Below are 18,699 nucleotides of genomic sequence, written 5' to 3' on the forward strand. Positions count from 1 at the left end.
GTGTGTGTGTGTGTTCTAGCAATGCTTTTTTAATGGGGACATGGCTCTGTTTACACAGTCACCTTTAGGGGACCTCTGACGATATGGGGACAAAAAAAACAGGTCCCCTAAAGGGAAACTTTTTTAAATGATAGTCGGATCCATTCTGAAGATGCCTAAGTGATGAGTAATGAGTTTGTATTTTATTTCTGTGGTTTAAGGTAAGATAAGATAATCCTTTATTGATCCCGCAACAGGGAAATTTGGGGCGTTTCAAATATTGGTAAAAGAGAAAATTAATGTTCTTGAAAAGTGAAACGTGTTATCCTGGCATTAATCGTATGGTATCCATCAATATATTTTTCCAAAAACAAAATCTGGTTGAGTGTTCCTTAGGATGACATTTTCATACAGCATGATTATAAAACATTATTACCTTAAAGGGGAACATTATCACCAGACCTATGTAAGCGTCAATATATACCTTGATGTTGCAGAAAAAAGACCATATATTTTTTTAACCGATTTCCGAACTCTAAATGGATGAAATTTGGCGAATTAAACGCCTTTCTAATATTCGCTCTCGGACGTGACGTCACATCGGGAAGCAATCCGCCATTTTCTCAAACACCGAGTCAAATCAGCTCTGTTATTTTCCGTTTTTTTCGACTGTTTTCCGTACCTTGGAGACATCATGCCTCGTCGGTGTGTTGTCGGAGGGTGTAACAACACGAACAGGGACGGATTCAAGTTGCACCAGTGGCCCAAAGATGCGAAAGTGGCAAGAAATTGGACGTTTGTTCCGCACACTTTACCGACGAAAGCTATGCTACGACAGAGATGGCAAGAATGTGTGGATATCCTGCGACACTCAAAGCAGATGCATTTCCAACCATAAAGTCAAAGAAATCTGCCGCCAGACCCCCATTGAATCTGCCGGAGTGTGTGAGCAATTCAGGGACAAAGGACCTCGCTAGCACGGCAAGCAATGGCGGCGGTTTGTTCCCGCAGACGAGCGAGCTAAACCCCCTATCGACCCTAGCTTCCCTGGTCTGCTGACATCAACTCCAAAACTGGACAGATCAGCTTTCAGGAAAAGAGCGCGGATGAGGGTATGTCTACAGAATATATTAATTGATGAAAATTGGGCTGTCTGCACTCTCAAAGTGCATGTTGTTGCCAAATGTATTTCATATGCTGTAAACCTAGTTTATAGTTGTTAGTTTCCTTTAATGCCAAACAAACACATACCAATCGTTGGTTAGAAGGCGATCGCCGAATTCGTCCTCGCTTTCTCCCGCTGTTGGTCGTTTTCGTCGGTTTCGCTTGCATACGGTTCAAACCGATATGGCTCAATAGCTTCAGTTTCTTCTTCAATTTCGTTTTCGCTACCTGCCTCCACACTACAACCATCCGTTTCAATACATGCGTAATCTGTTGAATCGCTTAAGCCGCTGATCCGAGTCTGAATCCGAGCTAATGTCGCTATAGCTTGCTGTTCTTTCCGCCATGTTTGTTTGTGTTGGCTTCACTATGTGACGTCACAGGAAAATGGACGGGTGTATATAACGATGGTTAAAATCAGGCACTTTGAAGCTTTTTTTTAGGGATATTGCGTGATGGGTAAAATTTTGAAAAAAACTTCGAAAAATATAATAAGCCACTGGGAACTGATTTTTAATGGTTTTAACCCTTCTGAAATTGTGATAATATTCCCCTTTAACATTTAAGTGGTGAAACTTCCTATAAGAGGACATCTGTAGTGCTGTATTCTGACCATCATGTCATATTTACTTTACACTTTTTTTTTAAATGGCCCTCAGTAGTCACGTACACATTTGTGTGAATTATGCAAAATTATTTAAATTTGGTCCCCATGAACCATATTAACTCTTTTCCCCCCAGTAAGAATGATCAGCACATTACTTCATCAATCCAGAGATTTAAAGACGTGTATGAGCTAACTGGCCAGTGGACATTTTACACCATTTTTTATTATACCTCCACAACCTGTAGAAAGGGTGGTCCCCACAAGTCACGATCAAAACTTGGTCCCCATTCATACTTGCCAACCCTCCCGGATTTTCCGGGAGGCTCCCGAAATTCAGCGCCTCTCCCGAAAACCTCCCGGGACAAATTTTCTCCCGAAAATCTCCCGAAATTCAGGCGGAGCTGGAGGCCACGCCCCCTCCAGCTCCATGCGGACCTGAGTGACGTGTTGACAGCCTGTTCACACGTTCCGCTTTCCCACAATATAAACAGCTAATGATCGAGGGCGAGTTCTTGGTTTCTTATGTGGGTTTATTGTTAGGCAGTTTCATTAACGTCCTCCCAGCGCGGTAACAACACACAACAACAGCAGTCAAGTTTTCGTCTATCGTAAAGCAGTTTGTCTGCCGTAAACAGCAATGTTGTGACATTATTAAACAGGACAATACTGCCATCTACTGTACATGCATGTGACCCACCCATAATGTGTCACATTTTTGTGTTGATTTATTTATTTTATTTTGTGGTTTGAATGCGTTTTTGGAGCTGTCATTACACATTTATCAGTATTCACATTGGTCAGTAGGGGGCAGTAGGGCGTTTCTTCCCAATTGAATGCTATCACCTGCAGACCGGAAGTGTCTTGTCATTCTGATGAGCGCAACCAGTCTGTGAACAATTGAAACGTCCTGTGTGCTTTTTCCTCCTGTATAACAGGTTAGTTTTGGTGAATCAACTCACTGAATAATATCCACGTGATCTTTATAAGTTTAAGTACACATTCTGATGGGCGAGCCTAACTCTAAAGTGTTTGTGAGTTGTAGTTTGTATTTGTGAATGAATCCAGTGCACAGCTGCAGTAATCAATACGAAATGGCAACGTGAGTACGCAATGTTTATATAGGAACTTCTGATCCTAATTCAGACTCCCAAATTAGAGCTCCCCGTTTTCTTATTGATTTTATAATGTATATTTGTAATGTGTGTGTTCTGAAATAGTGACAGAGAATAGAACAAGGATGGACAATTCAACCCTTAACTCAACAATGAGTAGATGAGTGTTATGTGTGTGTATATGTGTAAATAAATGAACACTGAAATTCAAGTATTTATTTTATTTATTCATTTATATATATATATACATATATCTATATATATATATATAGCTAGAATTCACTGAAAGTCAAGTATTTCTTATATATATATATCTTAACCACGCGCCCCGCCCCACCCCCGACCACCAACCCCCCACCCCCTACCTCCTGAAATCGGAGGTCTCAAGGTTGGCAAGTATGTCCCCATTCCAAATGATAACCAGTGTGTGTGTGTGTGTGTGTGTGTGTGTGTGTGTGTGTGCGTGTGTGTGTGTGTGTGTGTGTGTATGTTGGCTGTGCAGGCATCACTTCAGGACAAAAATGCAATTCACAATGTAGGACCTTCTGCTCGTATGAAGACCGGTGCCACCTGGGGATTTCCACATTTGTTTTATTCTCGGCACAAATACATTAAAATTTAAAGTGTTTCACCGGCAACTGCGGCTGTAACACTGGAGAGAATATATTTACAGTCCTACACCGACTTGAGTATAGTGTCGGACCGTATACCGCTGCTTATAAAGTACCTACGGTGCTCATGAATTAAAAATGGTACTCTACTGCTTCTGAAGAATACCTGTACTTTTTTTTTCCCTGGGTCACGACGGAGATAGAAGGGTTAGAATGGACTCGTTGTGGCTTAAAAACTAACGATAAAATTGAAGCTATAAACACTGAAGAGTCGCTTTGCAAGAGGTGCTCAGCTCTTGTTTTTGTTTTTGATTGATAGGGACAAGCGGTAGAAAATGGATGGATGGATGGATGATTGAGACTTTTATTAGTAGATTGCACAGTACAGTACATATTCCGTACTAAATGGTAACACCCCAATAAGTTTTTCAACTTGTTTAAGTCGGTTCATGGTGTTAGCCGTTAGCGAGCTAGCCGCAGTCTGCAGTGTTTTAGCTACTTCTAAATCACTAATCCTCGCCTCCATGGCGACAAATAAAGTACGTTTCTTTATTTGCTCATCCTTACAGGATGAGGAATAGCTAAACATGTTTCACTACACAATTGTAGGAGGATACAATAGATCACCGGCGTCACAATGTAAACAAATGCCATGGGTGGATCTACACCTGACATCCACTGTAATGATACCAAGTACAAGAGCGTATCTAGTCGATGCTACTATGATTACATCAATATTTTTTTAGCATCACAAAATCTTTTTTAGTTTTTTCTAAATTGATATTACATACCTGCCAACTTTTGAAATCAGAAAAACCTAGTAGCCAGGGTCCAGGGGCCGCAGGCCCCGGTAGGTCCAGGACAAAAAAAATTAAAGAAAACAAAAAAGCATACCATTGAAACAAATGTCTGTGACGTTACAATAAATGAGTATACATTTTAACATCAAAGATATTAAAAAAATAAATTTGTTTTCCTCTCATGATAAATTAAATATTTATACCATTCAATCAATGCCTTATGCTTTTTCAATATTATGTGATTATTTCTTTGATAACCACAATATCATACCTTGACATCTTTAAAAGAAATTCAGTGAAAATATGCAGTTCACCATGCAAATGTGTTTTGGTAAATAAAGTTATGATTGTAAATGTATTCAAAATCTTTTGACATTAACTTTATATGTTGAAACTTTCAACAACTTGAAAGAATAAGATTTTTGAGAGTATTTGGTTCAAATTACACAATATAAATAAGACATGTCATTATTGATATTGCAGATATTATTGTAACAAGAAACTTCAGGTCGAAATTTTGGTTTATGAAAGAAATATAAAGAAATATAAATATAAAACTTCATGACGACATTTTTCAAATTAATAAAGAGTAATAGAATAGTATGATAGTTATATGTTACTTGTTTTGAACATGTTATCGTTATCACAAATAAAAAGATATACTGTACACAGAAATTATTTTTGATTTGATTTATTGTTTATGTAATAAAAGATTTACTTAAAATTTTATGTTTTGTGAGTTTTTTTATGCTACGAACTGTACTTACCGGCGATGTAAACCGAAGGAGACATTTCCGTAATGAAAGCTGCAACACCCTTTTTAGATCCCATCATCACTGCAGCATTATCGGCAGCAAAGCAAACCAAATTCTGCCAAGGAATTTCATTTGAGTCTATTTCTTCCGCGAGTATTTTGTAAATGTTTTCGCCTGTGGAAGCCGTATTGCATTCCCTCAAAGACAGAAGTACTGACAATACTTTTCCAATGTCGTCATCGAAATATCGAAAACAAATGGGGTACAGTTTTACATCGTCATAATCGGCGCTGCCGTCAGTCGACATGCTAAATGGTTCCGTCTTCATGACATCGGCGATACTTTTTGAGGATTCTGTTCCAAGACACTAAATAATGTTTGATGTTTTGGTTCGACCACATCCATATTTTTTGGCGATTTTCGAGTCGGGAAACATTTTCCGAAATAACTGTCCCATGTGATCAGCCAGTGCGATTGGAAGTCCATGCTCAATTATTGCCTCCGTAAATAAAACTTCGGCATTTATCACATCCAAAGAATCTGTTTGGGCGACGAAAAATGTTGAAAGTTTTCCACTTGTATCGCTAGCAACGGCATTAGACTTGTGTTTTTTTGTCCCAACGTGGTCTTTTACATCGCTAATTCCTCCGTCTCCGATCGAAAAATCTTGTCAGCACAAGGTGCAATTCGCGTAGTTTTCACCCTTTTTGGAACGGATAATTATTCCCGGATAGGCTTTTGAATATTCTTCACGGAATGACTGCAGTTTTCTTTTCGGTTTAAGACTCGTTTGCGATTTTTCTCCGGCTGATTCCATGATCGTTCGCTCGTTTGGAAACAATGGCAACTGGTGCCTCGTGCTTGGCAGCGGTGCTATAAATAGCCTCGCGCATGGCATTCGGAATGGCTCGATAGGAAGTTACGGGAAGCAGTGTCGATTGTCATTGTTGTTACGCGATTTCGTGAATAAAACTTAAAAAACTTTTTTTTTTTTAATTAATGAAAAACCGTATTTTTTATCACTGCAACCGTAACCCGGAATAGGTTGATGAAAACCGTACTAATTACGGGAAAACCGGAGTAGTTGGCAGGTATGATATTATGTTTATAAAGTCAGGAAATACGTCCCTGGACACATGAGAACTTTGAATATGACCAATGTATGATCCTGTAACTACTTGGTATCGGATCGATACCTAAATGTGTGGTATCAACCAAAACTAATGTAAAATATCAGACAAGAGTAGAATAAGTGATTATTACATTTTAACAGAAGTGTGGATAGAACATGTTAAAACGGAAAATAAGCAGATATTAACAGTAAATGAACAAGTAAATTAATAATCAATTTTTACAGTTTGTCCTTATGTCCAAATGCCATGAGTGGGTCTACACAGACATGGACTGTAACGATACATAGTCAATACTTCAATAATTATGTCGAGAATTTTTATTATCGCAAAATCTTTTTTAATGTTTATAAACATATGATCCTGTAACTAGTTGGTATCGGATCGATACCTAAATGTGTGGTATCACCCAAAACTAATGTAAAGTATCCAAAGAAGAGAAGAATAAGTGATTATTACATTATAACATAAGTGTAGATAGAACATGTTGAAACAGAAAATAAGCAGATATTAACAGTAAATGAACAAGTAGATTAATAATCTATTTTCTACTGCTTGTCCCTCATAATTTGGACAAAATAATAGGTGTATAAATGACACATTATCTTACTGCATACGTCAGCAGACTAATTAGGAGCCTTTGTTTGTTTACTTACTAATAAATTGTTATGTACCGTATTTTTCGGAGTATAAGGTGCACCTGAGTATAAGTCGCACCTGCCGAAAATGCATAATAAAGAAGGAAAAAAACATATATAAATCACACTGGAGCCTGGCCAAACTATGAAAAAAACTGCGACTTATAGTCCGAAAAATACGGTATGTTTAGTATTTATTGACAAAATATGTATTTGATTGCAATAAGAAAAATATGTTTAATGTATCATAAGATACATTATGATACGTTAAAATAAAGCCAATATTAAAATGTGTATTTTGAAAAGTATTCAAATACATTCTGGTACCAGTACCAACATATTGGTATGGTACTTGAGTATGAACTGACACAAACAGCAGTGTTTAGCACAGAGCTGCAACAAAGGACTTGAAAGTGCGACGTGGCTACGCATTGCATTGTGGGTCTTGCTGGATTCGCTTATTTACATGACCGGATGCAAGACTCGGCTTAAATAGTGTTTTTTTTTTCCTTTAACAAGGCATCATTAACCGCCGTAGGAAGTCGGGTTATGAAGCTAATAAAGAGACAGAGAATAGCCTAGAAAGAGACGATCAAACATGACTAATAACACCATCAACTGGTGCTTTTTAGAGCAGTGTTTTTCAACCTTTTCTGAGCCAAGGCACATTTTTTGCGTTGAAAAAATGCGCAGGCACACCACCAGCAGAAATCATTAAAAAACTAAACTCAGTTGACAGTAAAAAGTCGTCGTCGCAATTGTTGGATTTGACTTTAAACCATAACCAAGCATGCATCACTATAGCTCTTGTCTCAAAGTAGGTGTACTGTCACCACTTGTCACATCACACCCTGACTTATTTGGACTTTTTTGCTGTTTTCCTGTGTGTAGTGTTTTAGTTCTTGTCTTGCGCTCCTATCTTGGTGGCTTTTTCTCTTTTTTTTGGTATTTTCCTGTAGCAGTTTCATGTCTTCCTTTGAGCGATATTTCCCGCATCTACTTTGTTTTAGCAATCAAGAATATTTCAGTTGTTTTTATCCTTCTTTGTGGGGACATGTCATGTCATGTTCGGATATACTTTGTCTTTGCTCCACAGTAAGTCTTTGCTGTCGTCCAGCATTCTGTTTTTGTTTACCTTGTAGCCAGTTCAGTTTTAGTTTCGTTCTGCATCGCCTTCCCTAAGCTTCAATTACTTTTCTTAGGGGAACTCACCTTTTGTTTATTTTTGGTTTAAGCATTAAAGGGGAACATTATCACCAGACCTATGTAAGCGTCAATATATACCTTGATGTTGCAGAAAAAAGACCATATATTTTTTTAACCGATTTCCAAACTCTAAATGGGTGAATTTTGGCAAATTAAACGCCTTTCTATTATTCGCTCTCGGAGCGATGACGTCACATCGGGAAGCAATCCGCCATTTTCTCACTTTCGTCGGTGTGTTGTCGGAGGGTGTAACAACACGAACAGGGACGGATTCAAGTTGCACCAGTGGCCCAAAGATGCCAAAGTGGCAAGAAATTGGACGAAATTTGTTCAAAATACGAGGCTGTGGGGAAAGCCGACGAAATGGTCAGTCGTTTGTTCCTCACACTTTACCGTCGAAAGCTATGCTACGACAGAGATGGCAAGAATGTGTGGATATCCTGCGACACTCAAAGCAGATGCATTTCCAACCATAAAGTCAAAGAAATCTGCCGCCAGACCCCCATTGAATCTGCCGGAGTGTGTGAGCAATTCAGGGACAAAGGACCTCGGTAGCACGGCAAGCAATGGCGGCAGTTTGTTCCCGCAGACGAGCGAGCTAAACCCCCTATCGACCCTAGCTTCCCTGGCCTGCTGACATCAACTCCAAAACTGGACAGATCAGCTTTCAGGAAAAGAGCGCGGATGAGGGTATGTCTACAGAATATATTAATTGATGAAAACTGTGCTGTCTGCACTCTTAAAGTGCATGTTGTTGCCAAATGTATTTCATATGCTGTAAACCTAGTTCATAGTTGTTAGTTTCCTTTAATGCCAAACAAACACATACCAATCGTTGGTTAGAAGGCGATCGCCGAATTCGTCCTCGCTTTCTCCCGTGTCGTTTTCGTCGGTTTCGCTTGCATACGGTTCAAACCGATATGGCTCAATAGCTTCAGTTTCTTCTTCAATTTCGTTTTCGCTACCTGCCTCCACACTACAACCATCCGTTTCAATACATGCGTAATCTGTTGAATCGCTTAAGCCGCTGAAATCCGAGTCTGAATCCGAGCTAATGTCGCTATAGCTTGCTGTTTTATCCGCCATGTTTGTTTGTGTTGGCTTCACTATGTGACGTCACAGGAAAATGGACGGGTGTATATAACGATGGTTAAAATCAGGCACTTTGAAGCTTTTTTTAGGGATATTGCGTGATGGGTAACATTTTTGAAAAAAACTTTGAAAAATAAAATAAGCCACTGGGAACTGATTTTTAATGGTTTTAACCCTTCTGAAATTGTGATAATGTTCCCCTTTAAACATCTTTTTACCTGCACCCTGCCTCCCGCTGTTTCCGACATCTACAAAGCAATTAGCTACCTGCTGCCACCTACTGATATGGAAGAGTATTACACGGTTACTCTGCCGAGCTCTAGACAGCACCGACACTCAACAACAACTCAATCTGCAGACTATAATTACTGGTTTGCAAAAAATATTTTTAACCCAAATAAGTGAAATTAGATCATCTCCCACGGCACACCAGACTGTATCTCACGGCACACTAGTGTCACATGTCGTCTGTTTACGTTTAGTCTTGGGTAAGCACAAAAATGAATGGGTGTTAGGAACAAGGTACAGTTTGATTCGGTACATTGGATTTTTTTTATTATGTACGATCATTTTAATCCAGTTTGTTGCTCTCCCTCACGTTACAGTACAGCTATGTAAACAAAATCTACTACTACAAATTAACTTTGTTCCGTCACTTCTTGTCATGTCTGTGTGACCATGTTTTGTATTAGTCATGTTTTGTTTTGTTTAGTTATTGGACTCTTTAGTTTCTGGCTTTTCACTCCCTTGTCTTGTTTCCATGATTACCCATTAGTTTCACCTGTTCCACGTTTGGACTCATTGTGCACTCTTGTTTGTCACCATAGCAACCCATTAGTTTTCACCTGTCACGTCACGCACCTGTTTTCGTTAATCATGTCTGTAGTATTCAAGTTCATTGTTTTCAGTTTGTCTTTCTGGCGACATCCCGCATTTATGCTTCTGCACACTCTCCACAGACCCTTGCTGCTCTTTTTTCATGCCGGTTTCTCGTCCAAGTAAGTTTTCTTTATTCATGCCATAGTTTGCAAGTTTTGTTTAATTGTTCATAGTTTCTGCCTTTGTCCAAGTTTTGTGTTTATAGTCAAGTTTTGTACTTCCGCCCTTGTGTGCGCCTTTTGTTTGCTTCCTTTTTTTGTTGTAGTTATAGTGTTTAAATAAATCATGTACTCCCCTTCACGCCACGTATGGTCCAAATCTTTTGCACCTCGGGAGAACAAACCACGCCACAGTCCCAGTCGTGACACTTCTTTTTAAATGAGTGTGTTTATGTCACTATCCAGCGTGGGAGCTATGTTGAGGACCACTCACCGGCAGTCCCATCATAATGTGATTATGAGTGACAGGCTGTGCCAAATTCAAAGGTATTAAATAATGTAACATGTGGGAAACACTGAATACACAAACCAACACAGAGAGAGAGAGAGAAAGAGAGTCTGATACCGTCATCTTCACCATCTTCCAGGGGTTTCTGAGGTTTGTCCAGGCAGCGAGGGTCTATCCAAGAGGTGGTCTTTGTGTTGTGGCTGGAAAACAATGTCAAAAACACAATTACCTCAAAAAGCTTATCGTATGCATCATTTAAATCAAAGCTACGTGTGTCAAAATCAAGACCCCCGGGGATAGATTTGGCTTACCACTTCATTTGAAGTGGCCCCAACCTATTATGCAACATGGGTAGTAAGTAGGTAATAACTGTGATGTGGCCCTCAATAAAAAGGAGTTTCATACCCTTACTTTAGACTGTTTGTCCTATTTCGTTTCATACAATTTTGAAGCATACTTTACATAAAAAGGTGCTTCCACAGTTTATTATTCCCGTGTGACTTTCACAAGCAAATCATTTGTAAGTAGCTCGAAGAATATCGTAACCACTAAAAAGAGCATTTATTTATGTCAAATGTGTTACTTTCTATAGCCAACGTAAAATATGTCATATAAAAGGTGTCCTTACTCTATAAAATAGACCTCGCCGTTCTCGGTGTAGGCCATCTCCCAGTTGTCAGGCAGAGGTCCCTGAGGGTCCTCCTGGGAGGGATGGCTCGGGTGAGGGTGAGTCTGCTGAGTGCTCTCCGTGGTGGCCGGTGGTGAGGGGGTCGTCCCTGGGTAGGGCGGGTCACTCTGGCGGCTGGTAAAGGGTCTCACCGAGCGATGGATCTCGTCTAGGTCGCTGGAGTCTGGAGTCGAGTAGAGTCGAGACAAAGAGTTGAGATACTGCAATACTTGGCAAGGTTGGGCAGAAAAATAGCCGCTGAGGCAAAGAGTGCACCAAAAAAGGAAGACTTTTGTTACAAGTCATAACAGAGATTGTTCTCATTACTTGTCTGCAGTGTTGGGACTAACGCCGTTACTTTAGGCGGGAAATAGTAATCTAACGCGTTGTTTTTTATATTCAGTAACTCAGTTACCGTTACTACATGATGCGTTACGGTGTTATTTTACGTTATTTTTTATGTAGCATCGGCTAGAAACTGAGAAGATCTGAGTGTGTTTTATTGGAGCGCTGCGGAAGAGGCGACAAGGAAGAGGCGTGCTGTCTGCGTGTATGTGTGGGAGGGGGCGTGTCTGTGTTTACTAGAGATGCGCGGATAGGCAATTATTTCATCCGCAACCGCATCACAAAAGTCGTCAACCATCCGCATCCACCCGAACTAACATTTAATCAAAACCGCCCGCCATCCGCCACCCGCCCGTTGTTATATATCTAATATAGACGATGCAAGGCATTAGCGAGGTTATAAAGCTTTTGCCTGTTAAAGAAAGGAGACTGATCCAATGCAGCAGAGACATTCAATGCGTGCCACGCTGTCACGGCCCAGACGCACACTAGTGCGCAATCATCTGGGAGCCGCGCTGAGCGCACCTCCAAGCGCGCTCGCGCCACTCAAACTGCTGCAGGCAGCTGCGTTCTATCTTGTTTTAACATCCTGTGGCACTGTTCCGGGATCACGGCGGACGAAACTGCTCATGCTCAGGGTGTTTGTGGAGGTTCGGGGTTTTGCACAAATGTGATGCACCATGTTAGATGTCCCGGTTTTGTGACTGTCGTAGACATAAACAGCGTCGCAGCTCTTGCAAATCACGTAGCCAGCATTACTATCATCCTGATTTACAACCTCATAAAAACGAGTCCACGCTGAACTTTTCTGGCCTTTTTTTCCCCTGGTCTTTAGTATTCCCTTTTTTAGTTTGTCGCGTAACACGTTTGCTGCCGGCGTTGCCATCTCTTTTTTTTTTTCTTCTTCTGTTGTGGCATATGCTGCAGGTGCCTGCTCGTTTTTCGTATGTGGGTAACAACATTTAACTATGTATATATATTTCCGAATTGGTTTAACTGCCACCCGCCTGAATCTATTTAAAATCTAATTTTTTAAAATTTCAACAGCCCGACCCAACCCGTGGATAAAATCTAATTTTTTTTTATTTCAACCGCCCGACCCGCGGATAATCCGCGGACCCGGCGGTTGTGTCCGCAAACCGCGCATCTCTAGTGTTTACTAACAAGACATGGCGAAGCCGAGTTTCTTAACATGGAGATATTCTCACTACATTTCTTTTGTCGACCACAACGAAAAGAAAATTTTAGTTAAATGTAAGTTGTGTCTTGGATCAAAGATCCTATCCGAGCAATTCAAATCTGCTGAAACAGCTACAAAAGCAACATGCTTCGACGAAGCTAGTAAAGAGAGACACACTTCACCTCCTAAGCAACAGAAGGTACACACACTCTTGTCAATTCTCTTATATACTCTTTCATTCTAGACTTCTAGAGTGTTTGATTATCACATCACTCTAAATGTATAGACTATAAAGTTCACAAACATAAAGAGGGATGCTAGTGGGCCAGGCCAATCTTTCCTTATCTCTAAACTAAAACTGGGGAGATGTGTAGAGTGTTCTGGGCTTCAGACATGATTTTATTTCACAATTCCTTGAGAGAAAAAAACGCCTGGTTAGGCTTTGTGTATGTAGTGTGTGCCTTCCTTGGTTTACAGTTAATATACTGTTTGTTACTTATGTATGTTATGTTGCAGCTATTTAAAATAGTTTTGTCAATTTGTTCTGGCCTGAAACAAATTGGCCCTTTGAAACATATCTTTGTGTGTTGTATGTAGAGCACATTGCTTAGCAGAGTTCAGTGATGCAAATGCATGTCAAGTTGATCAACACATTGTATTATTCTCCAGTGCAATAACAGTACTGAAATGAAGGCTAAAAGGGCATTAAAGGGGGCCTTAAAAAAAAAAAAAAAAAAAAAAAAATATATATATATATATATATATATATATATATATATATATATATATATATATATATATATATATATATATATATAAGTAACTAAATACCGTATTTTTCGGAGTATAAGTCGCACCGGAGTATAAGTCGCACCTGCCGAAAATGCATAATAAAGAAGGAAAAAAACATATATAAGTCGCACTGGAGCCCGGCCAAACTATGAAAAAAACTGCGACTTATAGTCCGAAAAATACGGTAGTTACTTTTCACAGTAACGCATTACTTTTTGGTGTAAGTAACTGAGTTAGTAACTGAGTTAATTTTATAATAAAGTAACTAGTAACTGTAACTAGTTACTGGTTTTCAGTAACTAACCCAACACTGCTTGTCTGTGTCGTCGTAGTCTGTGATGAAGAACAAAGATGACGACAGACCAGGTTATACTGCAAATGAGGTTGCTATAGTGGTGGTATAAAATCAGCCTAAATTGGGGTCATCGGCAGAATTTTATTTGTACCCCTCATTAAAAATAATTGTATCATTTTTTTAATCAAACTTAAATTATTACATGTATGTTTTCTACTAAAACAAATATTTTGACAATAATTTATTCTTTTAATACCAAAAAACAAGTTACCATCATTAAAACATAGAGACAGGGGACAGTGTAGGGAATTCTGATTTTAGAATTAATCACGACTCCTATTTGTAACGATTATTAATCGATTTAAAACAATCAAAAATCAATTAAAAAAATGTGTTTTATTTTTTAATTTTTTAATCTGTCCTGTCTAGCCACTGTACATATTTACTTTAGAAAAGAGAAGTGTTGTATACTTCTCTTGTTGCCTTATCTGTATTTGACTTTATTACCCCCCGCGACCTCTAACGGGACAAACGGTAGAAAATGGATGGATGGATGAAATGTTTGGGAATTTTTTTTTAATTTTTTTTTATAAAACCAAGTTTCTTTTATGTAATATAGAAATTAATTAGATCTGTTTATTGTATGGAGGAATGTAGTTACCGGTAATCATAGAACTGGCACCCAATGTTATTAAAAAAGTATTGATTTTGAATCGAGAATCGAATCGTTAATAATTGAATCGAATCGTGTGGTACCCAAAGATTCACAGCCCTATTCATCACATTTCATATATTTTGGGGGATATTAAAAAAAAAGGTTTTAGAGCATATTCTTAAGTCTTAACTTAAGCATTCACAAGCATAAAATTGGCTAAAACATAACAAATATCAGTACTACAGTAGTATCGGCTTCTAGAGGAGACAGAACCAATCAGAGCGCACTGTTCAATATCGTGGCCACGGATTGGCTTGGCCCCAGGCATCATTACTATATTCGATTAAATAAGTGTAAATGAGACAAAATGTGTTTTTTTTCATGTATAGAGGGCTCTAGTGTTGAAATAACTTTTGTTATGTTATGTTAGAATAATTATGTATATATTATCACACTAACTTTAGTATGCTTAAAGTCCGTCGCTTTAGTTATTTAGCTATTGTGCTCAAGTTGGACTTTTCTAATCTGTGCAAGGACAAAGACTTCTTGTCTGAGGGGTGGCCTCAGCCGTAGATGTTATCTTTGTTTTAGCCCGCTAACAGCCAAGGACTTCAACGACCTCAACGAAGATAAGACGACAGCACGCAGACGAAGCAGAGACTTCAAGGACCTCAACGAAGATAAGATGCCAACACGCAGACAAAGCTGGGACAAGGCGAAATCACAAGGCCCCCAGCACATTCCGTCACGTATTGTGCGTCCTGGACCTGCTTTGCATAATATATGTGACCACTCCTTTTAGAGGCGGCCTTAAAGGGGAACATTATCACCAGATCTATGTAAGCGTCAATATATACCTTGATGTTGCAGAAAAAAGACCATATATTTTTTTAAACGATTTCCGAACTCTAAATGGGTGAATTTTGGCGAATTAAACGCCTTTCTAATATTCGCTCTCGGACGTGACGTCACATCGGGAAGCAATCCGCCATTTTCTCAAACACCGAGTCAAATCAGCTCTGTTATTTTCTGTTTTTTCGACTGTTTTCCATACCTTGGAGACATCATGCCTCGTCGGTGTGTTGTCGGAGGGTGTAACAACACGAACAGGGACGGATTCAAGTTGCACCAGTGGCCCAAAGATGCGAGAGTGGCAAGAAATTGGACGTTTGTTCCGCACACTTTACCGACGAAAGCTATGCTACGACAGAGATGGCAAGAATGTGTGGATATCCTGCGACACTCAAAGCAGATGCATTTCCAACGATAAAGTCAAAGAAATCTGCCGCCAGACCCCCATTGAATCTGCCGGAGTGTGTGAGCAATTCAGGGACAAAGTACCCTCGGTAGCACGGCAAGCAATGGCGACAGTTTGTTCACGCAGACGAGCGAGCTAAACCCCCTGGATGTCTTGGCTCACACCGTCCCTTATGCCACCGAAGATGATCAAGAGAAGAATATCGACCCTAGCTTCCCTGGCCTGCTGACATGAGGGTATGTCTACAGAATATATTAATTGATGAAAATTGGGCTGTCTGCACTCTCAAAGTGCATGTTGTTGCCAAATGTATTTCATATGCTGTAAACCTAGTTCATAGTTGTTAGTTTCCTTTAATGCCAAACAAACACATACCAATCGTTGGTTAGAAGGCGATCGCCGAATTCGTCCTCGCTTTCTCCCGTGTCGTTTTCGTCGGTTTCGCTTGCATACGGTTCAAACCGATATGGCTCAATAGCTTCAGTTTCTTCTTCAAGTTCGTTTTCGCTACCTGCCTCCACACTACAACCATCCGTTTCAATACATGCGTAATCTGTTGAATCGCTTAAGCCGCTGAAATCCGAGTCTGAATCCGAGCTAATGTCGCTATAGCTTGCTGTTCTTTCCGCCATGTTTGTTTGTGTTGGCTTCACTATGTGACGTCACAGGAAAATGGACGGGTGTATATAACGATGGTTAAAATCAGGCACTTTGAAGCTTTTTTTAGGGATATTGCGTGATGGGTAGAATTTTGAAAAAAACTTTGAAAAATATAATAAGCCACTGGGAACTGATTTTTAATGGTTTTAACCATTCTGAAATTGTGATAATGTTCCCCTTTAGTGTTGCTGACTGTGGAACTCCTGAATAAATAGAGGGACGCAAGAGCTGAACCTTAGAACGTAGGGCGAGACTGTGACTGAAGTGTTCAGCTCCATGCGTTCTCCTCATGAGCTAAATTGAACTCTGTTTCTGATTGATTCCTTGCTTCTTGTCTGATTAATAGATGTCAGGTTCAAGCACTGATGACATCTATTAATCAGACAAGAAGCATGGTATCAATCAGAGACAGAGTTCAATTTAGCTCATGAGGAGAACGCATTTTGTGCTCTTGTTATGAAAATATTTGATTTACAATGAATAATTCCTACGAACGAGGGACCAATGTGTAATCCTGCCAGTGACGGAGCAGGAAACAGCTAGGAATATGTTGAAAATGAATAGGAAGCACACTGTTGTTCATAGATAGATAGATAGATAGATAGTACTTAATATTTATGGGGACTCCACAGAACAACAGAGCCCTGCGCACCTGTTTCAAATCTACACATAATGCTCGTAAAAAAAATATGTCCAAATTCAGCCTTCCTTCAGAAGGAGGATACAGAATGTGTAACACTACAAACCAAAACAACTTGCTGACTCAATTTAGGGCTCCTCTGGCGGACGACAGCTTGCCACGGCCACGCAGTCGTTCACTTCAATTAAAGACTGCTGAGTGGGCAGTTCACACCTTGTAGCCCAGCAGGGGCCCGTGGAGCGCTATCACCTTGCTTCCTGTTATACCGTTCTCACACTTGACTGGCACCTTCGCAACTCACGCAGGCACAGACGGCAAATCAACAACTTTTGCCGCCACCTCCGGAGAACACAATTTAGCAACAGCTTAGGTCCGGGTCACCTTCCCACCAGGGATTTTTTACACTTTTTTTTTTAATCAAACTTAAATTAATAGATGCATGTTTTCTACTAAAACAAATCATATTACAATATTTTAATCTTTTAATACAAAAAAAACGATTAACGCACACGTGTCCTTTTTGACCCTCGTGCCGTTACATAGCTGCGCTCACTATTTACTGATGAGCCTCAAGCGGGAAAATAGCGAGCAGAAATGGACAGAGAGGAGGGTACATTATGGAAATATCAAGTTCAAAAGTTGTTCTCCCGACCAGAAAGGAGTATTTTTCGCCGTGAGATGACATCATCGCGGCAAATGCCTGCTGTGCGCGTCGTTCAGAGGTTGGTGGACGCTTCACTTCCGTGTTTAGATTACAGTTAAGGTGCATTGATAACCTAACATTTAGATTGTAACTGTGACTGTTTCAGTCAGATGGCATAAAAGCTCAACATAAATGAAAGACGGTTAGGCAAAAAGTCAAAAGGTGTCCGTAAAGACACCTTCTTAAATCAATCCCACATTTCCGGCTTCAAAATAAAAGCGCTACGCTATACATTCGGTCTGACTACATTCACAAAATAAACATGTCTTACATTACAATCACGCTTTGTCAAAGATGTTTTGGTATGATGACCATAAACGTGTACAAAATCTAATGTACAGAATATCAGAAGCATTTAAGTAGAAATATCACATTTTATTTTACCAAACATCTTTGACGATTAAACCATAACCGTAACAATCCATATTTTGTGTTATCAATGCCTGAAATATTTTTTTTTAAACATGTAGGTGTAGCTTCTCCTCTGAATGCAAGTGCTCCTACAGCAGGACTGTATTTCTACAAAATACAGCATTGTATTGCAAATTCTAAACTTAAACTCAAACTCAAACATTTCCGGCTTCAAAATAAAAGCGCTATGCTATACATTTGTTTTAACTACATTCACAAAATAAACATGTTTGACATTACGATCATGCTTTGTCAATTATGTTTTGGTAATGTAATCTGTGATATTTGCACCTAAATAAATGCTAGTACATCAGAGGCTGGCTGAAATATTGTGTATATTATTTTATAAAATTTCCTTGTTTGGCAGGCTGAAATATCACATTTTACATTACCAAACATCTTTGACGATTAAACCATAACCGTAACAATCCATATTTTGTGTTATTAATGCCTGAAATTGTTGTTTTTTTTAAAACATGTAGGTGTAGCTCCTCCTCTGAATGCAAGTGCTCCTACAGCAGGACTGTATTTCTACAAAATACAGCAAATACAAAAAGTCAAAAGGGGACTTTTTTTTTTTAAATGTAAAGAGCCCATAAAGACACCTTCTCAAATCAATCACACATTTCCGGCTTCAAAATAAAAGCGCTACGCTATACATTTGGTTGAACTA

At 39.4% G+C, this 18,699-nt stretch overlaps 1 protein-coding gene across 6 annotated transcripts in view; it reads right to left on the bottom strand.

Annotated features, from left to right (window-relative positions):
- magi1b (membrane associated guanylate kinase, WW and PDZ domain containing 1b) overlaps nucleotides 1-18,699 on the bottom strand; it is a 497,598-nt gene that overhangs the window by 179,850 nt on the left and 299,049 nt on the right. For all 6 annotated transcript variants that reach the window (XM_061932500.1, XM_061932501.1, XM_061932499.1 and 3 more), the window contains 2 exons: nucleotides 11,049-11,271; nucleotides 10,538-10,620 (listed from right to left, as the gene is read on the bottom strand). In XM_061932500.1, coding sequence (XP_061788484.1) covers nucleotides 10,538-10,620; nucleotides 11,049-11,271 — 306 coding nt within the window. The remainder of the gene's footprint in view (nucleotides 1-10,537; nucleotides 10,621-11,048; nucleotides 11,272-18,699) is intronic.

Source organism: Nerophis lumbriciformis, linkage group LG38 (assembly GCF_033978685.3).
Source record: "Nerophis lumbriciformis linkage group LG38, RoL_Nlum_v2.1, whole genome shotgun sequence".
NCBI lineage: Eukaryota > Metazoa > Chordata > Actinopteri > Syngnathiformes > Syngnathidae > Nerophis > Nerophis lumbriciformis.